At 39.1% G+C, this 15,247-nt stretch overlaps 1 protein-coding gene across 1 annotated transcript in view; it reads right to left on the reverse strand.

Annotated features, from left to right (window-relative positions):
• Positions 1-15,247, reverse strand: part of YLPM1 (YLP motif containing 1) — a gene marked incomplete at its 5' end in the record, with an annotated part of 38,852 nt that overhangs the window by 8,899 nt on the left and 14,706 nt on the right. Inside the window, 13 exons of the mRNA XM_009701366.1 lie at positions 2,425-2,511; positions 3,996-4,079; positions 4,347-4,430; positions 4,649-4,825; positions 5,111-5,230; positions 5,519-5,581; positions 6,211-6,365; positions 6,757-6,878; positions 7,050-7,224; positions 7,632-7,724; positions 8,881-9,318; positions 11,203-11,297; positions 14,046-15,227. Of these exons, the coding sequence (XP_009699668.1) occupies positions 2,425-2,511; positions 3,996-4,079; positions 4,347-4,430; positions 4,649-4,825; positions 5,111-5,230; positions 5,519-5,581; positions 6,211-6,365; positions 6,757-6,878; positions 7,050-7,224; positions 7,632-7,724; positions 8,881-9,318; positions 11,203-11,297; positions 14,046-15,227 (2,875 nt within the window). The remainder of the gene's footprint in view (positions 1-2,424; positions 2,512-3,995; positions 4,080-4,346; positions 4,431-4,648; positions 4,826-5,110; positions 5,231-5,518; positions 5,582-6,210; positions 6,366-6,756; positions 6,879-7,049; positions 7,225-7,631; positions 7,725-8,880; positions 9,319-11,202; positions 11,298-14,045; positions 15,228-15,247) is intronic.

The following is a 15,247-nucleotide window of genomic DNA, read 5'->3' on the forward strand; positions in this document are numbered from 1 at the left end:
AATAATGTCACCATACGTTTTACGTGTAATGATCTTTAGCCAGTTTATTCCTTGTAAATGAGCATAATGATATTAAATTTGGCAAAAAGGTATTTTAGATATCTTTTTGTTATCTTTTCATTTTATACTTTTGGACAAGTAAATCCTTACTAAGCAACCCCTTATAACTCATTTCAGCAGTTCAGATTTGATACAAAAGTACTTATGTTTCTCTGCAATCACATTAGAAAGCTCAACTTAGTGAAATGGAACCCCTGTGAGAATTTCATTATTTTAAGAATGATTTTTAATAGAGAGGGAAAAGAACTACTCCAGAAGATTTTAACAAGAAAATAAACAATCCATAGACCAGTTTTATTATACTAACTTCTTTCCTGCTCTATTTATAAGGTTGCCTCCACTGTGGTAAACATATACGTGTATTTGTTAATGGTAAGTGTTACTAAATCGGAGTGTATTATTCCAGAGAGCTACACTGCTTTTGATTATGTTCAGCATTGCTTGTCTAAAATCCTTGAAAGACCTTTTTTCTATCAAGCATATATCAGTGACTTGAGATTATCAGATCTCTGTATTTTATTGTTTTTAATCAAGTCTGTAACTAATACAAACTAAGACAGTTTGTGCTGCAATACTTCCTTGTAACAAATAAACAAACTTCAGGTATATATGTATATTTATACTTTTAAACCAAGTTGCATGTTAAAATTTGCTCAGAAAGTCTACACCACAGCTAGAAGCCTGTATTGAACAAAGTGATGTGTGATACACTGGTGAGAACACTAAGTTAAATGCATCAATAATTCATACCATCAAGCACAGAAAAGCAAGAATTGTCTGAATGCTATGAACAACCCTATTGGAGTTAACAATAGCAACAAAAGAGTGACTTTGATGGTGTGAAATGGCCTATTGTGTGCTGAATCTGTACAATATCCTGGTCCTCAGATAGGATAAGAAAAGATTCAGACTTCATCCTTTGGTACATCCAGTTGGATATTTCAAGGACATCTGCCAGATGGCTGGAGTTTCAGACCTCTCTTTCCACAGGATTACATGCAGCAAAATGAACTGAAGAACCCTTACCAACTGCTCTCAAGAAGGCAACAGATATCAAATACAGCGTACTGTTCCACCTTTCTGTCTGACATACCTCTCTGAGATTAGCCATGTGACTGAATAGCAGAGATTACATACAGCAGATAATTCTTTGCTATTTTTCATCTCTTGTGAATCTGAACAGAAAACATTCTTATATGTAGATTACTTTTAGTTATTAGTAATTTGCATAGTTTTCACCACCAAGCTTTCTCCTTGTCTCATAAAGAAAAGGCTTATTGTTATATGTGCTGTACATTAGGACGCTCCCCAGAGTCCGTAAACACACACACACACACTTATGCACAGATGTCTCAAAAACTAAAGACAATTTTCTTTTCTCGATACAGCTCATTTCCAAGAAATGAGACTAGCAGCCATATTCTTGTAAACATGGATGCATCTTTGAAATGTTCTAACCACACTTTATGCAGTCTCATACTCTGTGCCAAGGAATAATTTAGTAAAGAGGATAAATGAGTCATGTTGCAAAAACCAGATGTTTATTAAAATCCACTCTTCCTAAGCTTTATTTTTTTTTCATTCTGTATTTCAACTGCTTTCTAAACTGCGACTGCTGAGGAATGGTAACTTTCCATCAAGAAAAAGGATTTTGCTCGTCTTGGACATTTTTGGTTACTTCCTGTTTATTGGAGTTTAACTGCTTGGTTGTGGGAACCAGGGTTTGACACATTCAACTCATCAAGCACTGACCAGTTGCAGCTCCAACACATACCAAGAAGTTACATCAGGAAGCCTTCTATAGCCTTTTAAATACATACCTAAAGCACCAGCCTTCAGGGCAATTCTCTAACCTTCATTTATCCAACAGACCTAATCCCTCATCTTGGAAATACCTACTGACAAACAAAGTCAGCGAGCCTTGGCAGAGAGCGCCTCCTTCTTCATAACTGTTGTCATATACTGTGACAGTTGAGAAGAGTTCTTTAGACACGTGAAAGGAAATAAGCTAAATTAATCTTTGCCCATTCTTCCCATCCCTCCACTTAGCATAATTCTTAGATAATCTGGAAGACAGCGCTATAGCGTACTGCAATTTATAAACGTCTGTAAGAGGCATGTTGCCATGCTCCACTGATAATGTTGTTTGTGGCATATACTCACAGATTCTTAAAAGAAAAGTCAGTTAGGAATAATATGATTTAACATTAAAGTTCTCCTAGAAATATTTAACGAACAAATGACTAGAAATGTGTGTATTAAGATCGCACTGCTAATGGCAATGGGTTCGCATTTATAAGACCGAGATTCTCCCTCAGACACATTAACAAACATTTTGTTAGAGATGGCTGATGTGTATCCTACCAGTTCACTTTCTTCCTCCTCTGCTGTATCCTTCTTGACTTCTTCTTTCTGATCTTCAATATTTGCATCAAAATCCTCCATCTCCACCTGTTCCAAAGCACAAGCACAGACTTACAAGGCACTGCTTGACTTCTATTTTTTTTTTTTTATCAGAGCAAGTAGAAGATTCAAAGTTCAAACAGAAGAGGAAAGAAAGGATTCATCTTGAAAAGCATGCTGATGCAATACATATGAATACTGGTTCCATTTTGACTTCCCTCAGAAGCAAGTTCCCTTCTAGCTACAGATGACTGTGTGGCAAAGCAGCAACTGTTTATTCTCGGCCTTCATATGCATTCTTTGTGCTACCAGTATCTGTAACAGTAAGAGACTTCTCTTGCTTTCCACACAATCACATTTCAAAACTTGAAATCTCAGAAAAAGATCTTAAACTTGCCATTCACACATCACTGGTATGGCATGCTCTGCACAGAACATCTCTATTAAGCCTCTATCTTTTATATATTTAAATATCACAGTGAAGAATAATGACCACAGAGATTAACATAATAAAGAAAACGGATGCTTTAAGAGATACATCTAACCCTGCCCATCCAATGGAATACTTTCTGGGGTCCACATCTGTAATGGGGATTCATATGTATACTGTGGAATACCTAAAACTCTCCAAGTACGTACAGTTCTTCATACCATTACTAAAACCTTGATGCACAGAGAGTAAATCCCAAATCTGCCCTTCTCTGAGTCTATTTGAGAGCTGAGCTGTTTGCTGTCCTCTTAAAGATTACTATTTTCTGATACAAAGAATTTGGAGATTCAAAACTAACATGCTGACCTCATGACAAACTGCAAAGAGTAAACTCTATTCAAACTTCAGCAGTTCACCAGTTTCTATGGCCATGACAAGAGCTGTTCTGACAGCAACATGCAGCTATGGTACATTCACAATGACAATATGGTTAATAAACTAATTTATTCCTAGAACTCATGAAACATCTGCCAAAGAAGAATGCAACAATACAGAAAGCTGACACATCAAAGATGCATGTCATGGCAAACTGCGAATGGAATAAAAAGGTAGCATAATTCCACAGCAAGTGTAATCTTTTGCTACATGTTATTTATTCCTTCATTCTCTGCTACAGGTCTGTATTTCTCAAAGCAGGGACCAAGAGGAGTTCAAATTTGTTTATTTACTTACTTATTTTCTCAAACTACTTCCTCAAATTATGATCCAATTAATCCAGTAACCTGAAAAAGTGCTGAGTTTCACCTGAGAGAGCAAAGATCCTCTTTAATTGATACTCAACAGTTGCTAAGAGCAAAATAGCTTCAACTCTTGCTCAAAGATGTGCAAGTCTGGGCTCCAAAAAGGTGATAAAAAGTAACATGTACCTTCATGTTTGGGTAATTGATAAGAATAATGGAATATACTTGTCTGACACAACAATTCTGGCTTTCTACAGGGCCAGGTATAACCGCGCTGCTGTGACCATACCTTTCTCTGCTTTATATTTTAGTCTAGTCACATCTGCATAATTTGTAATTTTAACAAGCACAGATATCCTCACCTCTTCGATAGCAGCATCCTGCAATAGGGAACGAATGTCCAGGCGCATCATGTGACGTGGCGCTGCCTCCCAGTGATCAGACATCTAACAAAAAAAACCCAAACAAAAATTAAGCATCTCTAAAAACGTAACAGATTCAATGGAAAATTGGGTTTCTGATCACAAACAAGATGTATCTGTACTTAAGAAAAGTAATTCAATAAATCCCATGAAATAACTACCAGCTCTTCTTAGAAGAAAAGCGTAAGCATTATGTAGTCTAAAAGAGGTCAACAGTTTGCCAACAATGGCAAGCCTGAAAGCACAATGAAACCTGTCATTAAACCTATGACTCCAGATGTATACAGTTACCCTGCTGATTTCCTTTAGCTTGCGTCCATGAATATTCCTCTTGGAACATGTCTGGTTATCTGCACTCATTTCAGCTAAGTACACCTAGAAAAAGAAAGACAATATTAAATACTGTAAATTAATTTTTAGAGCTCTTTTTCTACCTGGTGATACACTCTGCAGTTGTACATTCTAAGAAAGGTAAATTTGTAACTGTAGACCACAGCATTTTTCCTGAATGTGCGAGGGACTTTGCATTCAAAAGTTTAGAAATACCAGCATACGGGTGCTAGCAAGTTCAAATGCTTTTTAGGCTCCATTACCTCAAACCCCTTGGTTTTTGCAGCACTCCAAAACTGTTCAAAATGTCGCACTCTATCATTGATAGCATCAAGGATAATGAAGGGGAAGAATCCATCATCCAAGGTCTTTTTGAAAGTTTTAAACATGCTGGTACGATAGGTCTCTTCCATATCAGCTTCATATTCATACTCCATCACCTTTATCAAGGACAAAAGCATTTAAGAAAGAGGACACCTATTAAATTGCTAATGTTCAACTGCTGAATGTCATGACCACAAAGTACACTGGTATGAGAAAAACATCTTCCAGGTCAACTTTTAGGAATTTGCCCATTCTGCCCTTAAGTTATATTGACTTGTTTTGAAAAACATCCCACAGACCTCTGCACTCTTCCACAGTCACAGACTGAAATTCTGATTGCCACTGCGTTGTTCCAGAATGTCTTGTTTCTTTATCAAGATAAGCATCTGAATTAAAAGTACCTTCTTTTTAACTTTTTTCCCTGTATCTGGGTCTCTCTCTTCTTTTTCCACTTCAGTGATAAAATAGTCATCCAGGCTGAGCACTCTTGGTGCAGGTCCTCCACACTCTACTTCCTTATCCTGGGAAGAAAGCAAAAATAAAACATATACTCTTGCTGTTAAAATTCCATTCTGCTACAGATGCTTTTCAAAACACTTTTGGCAAACAGCAGTTCCCTGCTCTTTATTCAAAACAAGAAGAGAGCAGTACCCCTCATGCTTGCTAATAGTGAAGGGGATTCATATGCCATATGAAGATGTGGAATATGAAATAACAACAGGCTGAAATTCCAGACAAACAAAGAAAACATCAGAGGAAGTGCATGTAAAAGACAAGCAGCACTGCACACTGAGCAGCTGTTTACATACCCTGATGAGTTTTGCTACATGTGTCTTTCCACTGCCAGGCAACCCTCTCATTATGATTACAATCTGAAACAAAGATCATGTAAGAAGATAAGATACTGTACTACATTTAACAGAATCTCTTTTGCAAGAATTTTCTTCCAGAAAATTCTGTTCTCTGGGCTCACACTTTTGCATATCAAGCAAAGCCAGTACCATGTCTCACTGCCTATTTTACAAACCAGGTTGTGAGGAATGGTAGTAGTTCCACAGAATAAGAGTATATGATTAATCATCTCAGCAGCTTATACTGCATAAGATGTCATAGATCTGGTTCAGGTAAAATTAACTGAATGAAAGTTGTCTAAATGTTTTGTAGCCTTAATCTTATTCTTTCATATCTTATATGGTGCATTGCTAAATCTCTGACTCTGTGTAAAGCCGAGTCTTTCCTCTGATACATCAAAAACTCAAGTGAAGATTTCAGACGAGTCTAAAATACACTAACATTTCTTCCTAGCGTTCCCAGGAAGTTTACATCACCTGTGGACTCCTAATAGCTATGCTACAATACTCTATGCATTTGCAAAGAAATCAAGAGAATTTCCAGAGCTTCCTCAAATGTACGCTTGTTCCCAACATACTACACTCATGCGCATTTTATCTGAATACAGACCTCACAGAAACCAAATGCTGCTTTCAGAATGCACACTCACCCTCTCTGGCCTGCTATCCCGTCCCGGTGGCTTCAAAATATCATCTACATTTTTAGATTCTGGCTTCCTTTCGACTCGTGGAGCAGGTGGTGGCTGACGGGGCATTGATGGAGCAGAAATAGGAATCCTTTCCTCAGGGTAATTTCTACGATCACCTTCAAATTCCAGTGTTTGGACAGAAGAATTTTCTTAGTTCAGTAAAATAAAAAAATTAAGATGTTCATACCCAGCTGAGTTGATTTAAACAGATTTTCATTATTTTAGGATAAATTCACAGATTCGTCCTCAAAATAATTCAAATATCTAATCTTGAACCTATTGCAATCAGAGACATTTTTCAGCAGAGTATATAATTGTTCAGTTCCTGATCTCATCACTACTGAGAAACAAAACTACATGACACTACCCAAATAAATTTTCCTGAATTATATATTCAGAACAAAGAAATACTGCAAATCAATTAATCTTCTCCCAATTAATCTTCACTTCTGTGAGTCCATATTTTTTGTAATATTCTAGCATGGCTTCAAGATTGAGCAACTGTACCTCCAAACATGGAAGGCCCATGATCATATGCTGGACGATCTGTTTTTCGTTCATATGGTGGTCTTTCAAAACCACCCCGCCTGGAGGAGGGATGGTCTTTCTTGTCACGGTAAGACTGAGTCCTCGAAGGTGTAGTAGGAAGAACCCTGCCAAAAGAGTATTTTGAGTATTTCTGGAATTTCTACTACAGATTCCAGAGGGAAATGAACATGTTATCACAGGCAAAATGGACAGTCTGATACTCAACACAGCCTGAATGGTATTGATTTCAATAGCGTTCCAAAACCACGTACCTATCATCTCGGGGATGCCGCTCTTTTTCAAATCTGTCTCGTTCATAGTCTACAGAACCACGGTCTCTGTGCAGTTCCCGCTCTCTCTTGAAATCCCGATGATCTGTGTTGGAATTACCTTGACGCTCAAAATAAGGTTCACGATCTCTTTCTCTGTTGTAACGACCAGGGTGCTCTGAAAGGAGAAACCCATGGAAATCCAAACTACTAAAAAATACTCTGAATTTTTTATTATTTTTGAAGGAAAAGCAACAAACTAGCCTGTAAAAAAAGTATACAGAAACATACGATGTGAGGGCTAGAATGGACTTAATCAGACACTGAATCTCTTTTCCAAACTGTAACAGACAACCACACCATGCAATCCTACTTAAAGATACAAAATGGATTTTTTAAAGTGGCTAGGTCATTGACTGCATTACTCCTCTTGACAATATAAACTATTATTCTTATGGGCCTCTGAAGAAAACAAAGTTGCTCTAGCTTAGACAAGAGTTACTTTGTTCGAAATATGCTTTTAGAGCCTTACAACTTTTCTTAAGAGCTAACTAACCGTCTGAGAGCTAGCCAAGCACTCCCTACCTTTTTGAAAGGTTTGCCTCTCTGGTAGAGGTTCCGGACGCAGGGTTACCCTCTCCCCATATGGAATCTGTTCCACTTTACTGGTGGTTATATCTGGTTAAAAATAATAATAAAAAAATATTAAGGTTTTAAAATACCCCTCTTCCACTTCCTTTCCTCTGTCATGAAAAGCATTCAGCCAATGGCATTAAAAGCGACTGGAATAACTTACCAAAATTTCTTTTAATGGATAATGCAAAAAGTGCTATACATAAATATACAACACCATGGTTTTGAAAGTCTGAAGTGGGTTTGTCTGTGTGTGTAAGTATGCGTACCACTATCTTAAGAATGGGACTTCCATCTTTTCAGATGAGGTCAGGTAGCACGCATGGTCAGAAGATTATAAACATTAAAATGCTCTGAAAGTTTCAATAGCTCATTGAACTACTGTAATATCAAGAATATTAACTGAAACGCTCACTTCAGATTCCTAACAGTGACAATTTTTCTAACAGCTTTTAGTAAAACATTTACTTAACGGAATCGATACGGCTTTAATTAATGTTATGGCACCTTAGACAGAGAAAAAATGCTCTTTAAGCAACAATGTACAATTCAAGAACTTCTTTCTGACATGATTTCACTCCTGTTAAAACCTAAGAATGAAGGAAATTAATTCTGTTAAAAAACTTGCGTTGAATTTTAGCTTTGATAAACTCAATACTAAAAATCAGAGCCCTCCACTGTTTACGTGTTTATGCCCGTTTAGGGTGCACACCCTTCAGAACTAGGACTTTGTCTCCCTCCCTGTCTAGAGGGTACCTCACACCTGTTAAGCAGTATATAAATAATGCAAACACCGGTCACATTTTGCTTTAAGTTAGCAAATCACACCTAAGAACTGTAACAATCCAAAGTATCTTCTAGTGGTTATTTCCGTACTCAGCTACAAAGGGATTAAGGGAAAGTATCAATATCAATCTGTGATCACATCAGTTGGTGTTTACTGGAAGCAGATGTGTACACACCATTCAGTTCACATGAAACAGCTCATTATCACAGCCGTGAAGAGAACATTAAACTCAAGGCTGGAGGTTAGAGACTCCTTAAAACTGCATTGCTTAACATTAGATTACAGTGTACACAGCCCACAGGTCAACTGCAGAACATCTATGGCATACTTTGCATGGTACACTCCGTTAGAAAGGAGCTAGAAGGACTAATTAGCTCTCAGTTACAGATCAAACAAATACACTGTCACACCCACCTCGCCCGTGTCCATAATCCACAGTTTGCTGAATTACAGATGCTTTAGGAACCGGTGGAATAACTGGAGGAAGGGACACCGGCACAGCTGACGAAACAGAGGTGTGAATGGCAGGTACTTTCACAGGTGAGGAGACGGGTGGAGGCATCACTGACTCCTGTTTACACAACTCGTACTCCATATTTGCTCCTTTATCCTCATTTGTGTCCCAGAGTCCGTGGAAAGAATCCTCATCCCAGCGTTCCTGTTCCACAGTAGAAGGTGATGGTTTTAAAGACTGACCATGACTTGGGGTTGTAGTTGGAGTAGAAACTGGAGCATGTGGCCGTGTCATAGGTGTAGCAGACCTTGTCAGTGGGGCACTTGGTCTTGTCACAGGGGTGGGCTGTCTGAACAACACGGGAGGCTTTATAATAACAGCAGGAGAAGGTTTAATAGCTTGGGCTTCTACTGGTGCCTCTGAAGATAGCTGAGAAGAGACCTAGATGCAGAAAGCACTTTTAATGTAGATCTGTAAACTAACTTTCTCTCATCCTCTGTAAGTCAGTAAGCACAATGGCAATCGGTAACCAAATCATAAGCATTTCCTAGTACCTCCATCAAGATGCTACAGGTAGGAGGACAACATTTCAAGAACTGGTGCCCTGAATTAATTTGGTGTTTGTTCATTATGTGAAGGCTTAAATATTAATTATTTTTCTCCTTCAAAATAACCTTACCAATTTAAGCTCCAGTAGGCCTATCTCAGTTCAAAAGCGTCTATGGTTTTATCCCCAAAGACTTCTCCTGTCTGCAAAGATTCATGCTGTTTGTGAGGAGGCTGAAAGTCTGGAAGTGAGGCAAGTTGGTGAGGCACAAAAGGACTGATAAGGCTAGCTTCTTTCTGGAAGTCACTGGAAAAATTCCCAGAGAGTAGAAACACCTGCAAACCTCTTAATGAAATCAACATCAGATCAACATAAGAAATGGAGAGGTCTTGCCCAGTGGAAAAACAAAACAAAACACCTGCTTCATGAACCAAACATCCCCATGGAACCCCACCTGCTGAGTCTTTTCAGCATCACAGCAGATGCCAAGTTACAGGCAGCCTTATTAGTAACACACAATAAAACTTGTAGAATGGCTGTAGATACAAAGCTGAACTTTGTAAAAACAATTCAAAGTCACAGCAGAAATCTAAAGGCAGGAATCCCAAAACAGACAAGAGTTGTTTGAATACCTCTAGGCAGATGGGTGAAGTAGTCTGAGATACAAAATGTCAAAGCTGCGTAAAGTCACTTCCTAAAGGCATTAACATACCTGCAGTTCTTGGTAGCAAATCTGTTCCATTATTTTACTTTATAGACACTGTAAACAAGGAAGAGGTTACCTAGGCAAAAAGAAAACTTGCAGTGCCTCATTCACTGCATAACACTTCTCTAGAGGGAGGGACAAACAAAGCTTGGTCTGGCTAAATGTCAGACCCAGAGGTCATTACAGCTAAATTTATTGGTACCAGTAACTTTGGGATTAAGATGTGATGAAGACTAAAGACTATGCATTGACTCGGGTATCTCCTCCAACATACATTTAACAAAACTTTTTATTCGTTCTAGGAAGGATTTATAAACCTCAGTTAACATGACTGCAGAAGTTCAGTTCGTTTCTGACTGGGTATGAATTATCAAAAACCCAAATACAAGCAGCTGAGAAGAATTCCCAGAACCAACCAAGAGATTAAGCAGCAGTGGAATAACTTGCATCACAACAGGAGATGAAGTCATGGAGGTACACAAATGTGAGCTTCCATGCACTTTATGATATTCCAAGGGGTAATGAGAATTCCCAATAAAGACAGCAAACAGAAAGCTAATGCCCACTCTACATTGAAATATCTCAGTTTCTGGCAGACTTATCCTCAAATTTCTCTAACTTCAGAGAGCTCTTAAAGTAGGAAAAGCAGAGCAAGATGTTAGAACTTAGGCAAGGAACAGGAGGGTCTTCTCATGAGCCTTATGCCCCTGTTTTGGAAGAGCTCACCTCTCCTTGCACATCATTCCACAGCAATCTAGGCTGTTGAACCTCTTGCGCTACTGTCCCCAACAGGTCATGCTCAGAAGATATGGTGGACTGAATGAGTAGAAAAGGCTTTGGAAAATCTAAAGAAACTAAGAAGTTGCTTTGCCTCAACAGAAGATTGATGAGGTTGTAAGGGCTCCTGGGGAGGCATTCCACAGAGAAGTTTGACCATTAGAGTGTAGAACTGATCTGACATACACATTAATAGTAATTACTACCAGCATGTTATTAAGTTAACATAAGATGAATTTACCTGAAAGGCACCTGGCCTTGTGCTTGTGTTCTGTGATCTTGGAGAGTCCTGTGTGGACATGTCAGGTTTAAACTCTTTCAATTTCTGTAGCTGTTCTTTTTGCTCTCTGCACATGAATCACAGGAAAACATTATCAGTCTTTAGCTTAAATGAAAAATTAAAGAAATCAACACTCACGGTAAAAACCACGTACTATACTAGTATCAGAAGCCAAGTCCAAAGAAGAAAAGGACACAGCAGGCTCTACATGATCAACATTATGATTTAGAAATCCCTGTTTCACATCCACCTAACCATGGAGGTATTTAGTGTATTAGCCACATCCTTTTTTGATCACAAGTTTCCCCTGAGATATGCAGTTATGCTTTTGCGCTTGGCCAGAACTACTCCATTTTGACAGTAAAGAGCAAAGCTGGATTTTTAGCTTCTGCCAACACTTTCTGCAAAAGAGCCACCCATTGGAAATGCACGCATAAGTGCTCTCAGTGACTTGCTCTGGTTCGCACGCTAACAGGATTGAGGCCAAAGCACAACAGGGATTCCAATATTTAAAAACCAAACAGTGATTTTAACTTCTGTTTCCTTGTTTTACATATCAGAACGCTATTTAATATACAACCAATATGTAGTCTATGGAACAGAGACCAGGACCAGTAGTGAATACTACAAACACTGGATTAAAAAGTTCTATTCAATATGATTTCCTTTCCTTTAGTCTTTGTTAGCATTTTTTTATCTATGTTCTTTTAATTGTTAATAACTCTTTGTTCATATTAACTGTGTGTATTAAAAGTTCCCGAAGAACAACTAAGAATGGGATCCCACTGTACCAGACACAACAGAGACCATCCTGACTAGCAATGCATCTGTTCAGAGTCCACTGCAAGGTGAACCTGGCTCACAGAAAGGGATCCCAAGTGCTGCATTAGTACAAAGAGTAAGCTGAGCAATTGCTAGCACTCACGTCTTCTTTACACCTGGCTTAGGAAAAATACACCAGAGGACAAATACAGAACAGCATCCAGCTCAGAGTATGCTCTTTTATACAAAACAAAAGCAAAGCCAAATGAAGGCTTTAACTTTGGAGAGGACAGTAGTTATGCACCACACTACTGGTATAACTCGTGGCTGAAAACAAAAAATCATAACCAATCTCCTTACAGCTGTTCCTACTGTTCAGACTGGGGTCATCTGTTTATAAGAACCTGATGAGAAGTACCAGTGTAACTAATTTTAAGATTACCCTTATATTCAATTAAAAATCAGAATCAGCAGTATCATGTTTCTATCTCCCCTTTTTACTGGCTTAGAAAGAGGTATATGTATCTACTTTCTCACATAAAACATTTCAGTTCCTATGTTTAAATACTTCAGCCCTCATAAATTATTCACTTGGGTAGCAATTCCCGAACTATGGTCCTTAGCTTAAGTCCACTGGCTTGCAGCTAGTCACATTAAACAGCAAAACACATATGCCTGGCAACCTGAGGCAATTGGAAAGTCAGGAAGCTGAAAATGAGCTGTTGCTCCAAATTTTGGGCAAATATTGCTTTATAACACAGATTTCACAGTTACTAACTAACGCTTGTTGAATTAATGTAATTGCCATGAAAGATTAAATTATTCAGAATAAAAGTTCTCCCTTTTTAAAAATTATTTTTCTTGCATTTTGGCATGCAACTAATTCCCTTCATACGGGACAGATGCTTAGCAATCCTATGAGTCTGAAAACAAAACAGCTTCAAGAAAAGTGCAAAATGTCTCTATCTTTCAACATGGTTTAATTTAAATGTAATAATAACCACCAAACATTCATTTTAATTGCTGACTATTTTAGCATAATACCTTCTTTATGAAATTAAACCCCTGTCTTTACTAGGCACCAATCCTTAGGTATCTCTCAGTAACTCATGAATAGGACGAACCACATGAATCTCTGTCTCTAAGATGCTTCCTCTTTTCTCTACAATCTCCTCTGAAAGATCTCATTCACTGCAAATATTCAAAGAAACTCATCTTTCCATTTTATTTTGTTTTGTTTTTTTGGGGGGTTGTATTTTTTTAGTGTTTGTTTGTGTTTTTTTTTTTAATAAATCTAATGCATCAAAACCCATGCACCAAATCACAAAGATAGCATTTGGATAGATGGTATGTGCTCCACTGACTCTAATATTCCTAAATTTCCCGAGCCCTAGGATGTTTCTTATGTTTAACAAGATACTCTATCGCTTATTTTGAAATAAATACCTATTAAAGACTTAGAGAGTCTAGTAGTTGCTTTCTAAAACGTGGTCTTGCTGAACTCTTGCATTCATATCCTCCTGATTGTTATTACTGCTATTATGCTGATCCTCAGAACTAAGATCAACCAAACTTGACAAAATTATTCAATGACGATGCTGGATTTCAAATTATAAAAAGAAAAAAACCACATATGCTTTAATCAAAAAGTAGGCAGTATCCAAAAATTATATAGGTCCCATTGTGTGAATTAAGAACCACATCAATGTAGGTCTTGATGGGTAAGTATTAAAAAGCAATTATCAATGAGCTCATTTGATGATAACAAAAAGACTGGTCAGGTGATGTTGGCAGATCTCTTCCTGGAAAGTAACAAACAGAGAACATCATATTCATGGGGAAAGGGACCACCATCTATTTAAGAAAAAAAGTCCATTCACAAAAGCTGTGATGGAGGTACTCCAAATTACTTGTTCCACATCAGCTCCTACTATCATGCTGTGGTGAAAAGAAATGAAGCCGTTACTGTGTAAATCAAGGAATGAATTAGGAAAAGAACACCATTTCCACAGAATGGGATTCCTACCTGAACTGACAGAACCAGGCAACTCACCGAAGCATTTTGAGCTCCTGGGCAGCCTTCAGAATTATCTCATGCTGTCTTTGGCTAAGGACCATCACTCCTCCCAAGGACTGGTCAGAGTCCAGGTTTGAATCTGCTCCCAGCATATCAGAGGAATGTGAAGGTGGAGGAAGGGATGAATCTGAATGATCATCCAAAGACCGCAGTCTGTCTCCATCATCTGTATACCACCTATCCGACAACCGTTCCCTCTCCCAATCAGTCCTTTCAGGAAGGTAGTCTTGCTTCTCTCGCCATGTGTCATATCTCTCTGGATACTCTCTAATCCTCAGCTCCCCTCTGTCTCGGAGGTCTCTGTCATAATGATCTCTGTTCCGATCCTCCCTCCACCTATCTTCACGATATCTGTCCAAAGGTGGAAGAGGTGGCAAAGGTGGTAGAGGGGGGATATCCAGGTCACGATTCCCCATTTCTCTGTCATCCATAGGTCTCATGTCCCAGTCTCTATCCCATTCTCTGTCTAAATCTTGATCATAAATATCTGAGGATCTCCCAGTCCTATCTAGATCTCTCTCTAGTTCTCTCTCTCTTGGCCTCTTCCAGTCATCCCACCATGAATCTCGTCTGTCATGATCAGATGATAAAGGAGGTAGTGGTGGTAGGGGAGATAATGGAGGCAATGAATGGTGGGATTGCAACCTGTCATCTCTGTCATACACATCTACAGAATCATCCTGATAATCAGAGCTGTGATCTCTCCAGTATCGGTCTCTTTCCCAGTCATCCAATTGCTCATGTTCCAAAGAAGGGTCATCTTGACTATCTAAAGGAAATTCCTCCTGCATTCTATCATCTTCATGACCCCAAGAACCCCTGAGTGTCTCATCTCGATGGTATGGAGGCAACTTATCAGGGTCATCTCCTAGGTGAATGGGTTTATCTATATTGCCTGTTTCAGATCTTCCTGCTTCTCTCTCCCGGCTACCTGGCCTCCTGATGGGACCCCTCTCGCGGCTACCTGCCCGCCTGACAGGGCCCCTCTCACGGCTACCTGCCCGTCTTACAGGGCCCCTCTCCCGGCTACCTGCTCGTCTTACAGGGCCCCTCTCCCGGCTACCTGCCCGTCGCATGGGCTCCCTTTCCCGGCTACCCGCCCGCCGCATGGGCTCCCTCTCCCGGCTACCCGCCCGCCTGCCCGGGCCTCTCTCCCCGCTACCCCCCCCGTCCCCATG

The sequence above is a fragment of the Cariama cristata genome, unplaced genomic scaffold, assembly GCF_000690535.1.
Source record: "Cariama cristata isolate BGI_N322 unplaced genomic scaffold, ASM69053v1 scaffold9370, whole genome shotgun sequence".
NCBI classification, from domain to species: Eukaryota; Metazoa; Chordata; class Aves; order Cariamiformes; family Cariamidae; genus Cariama; species Cariama cristata.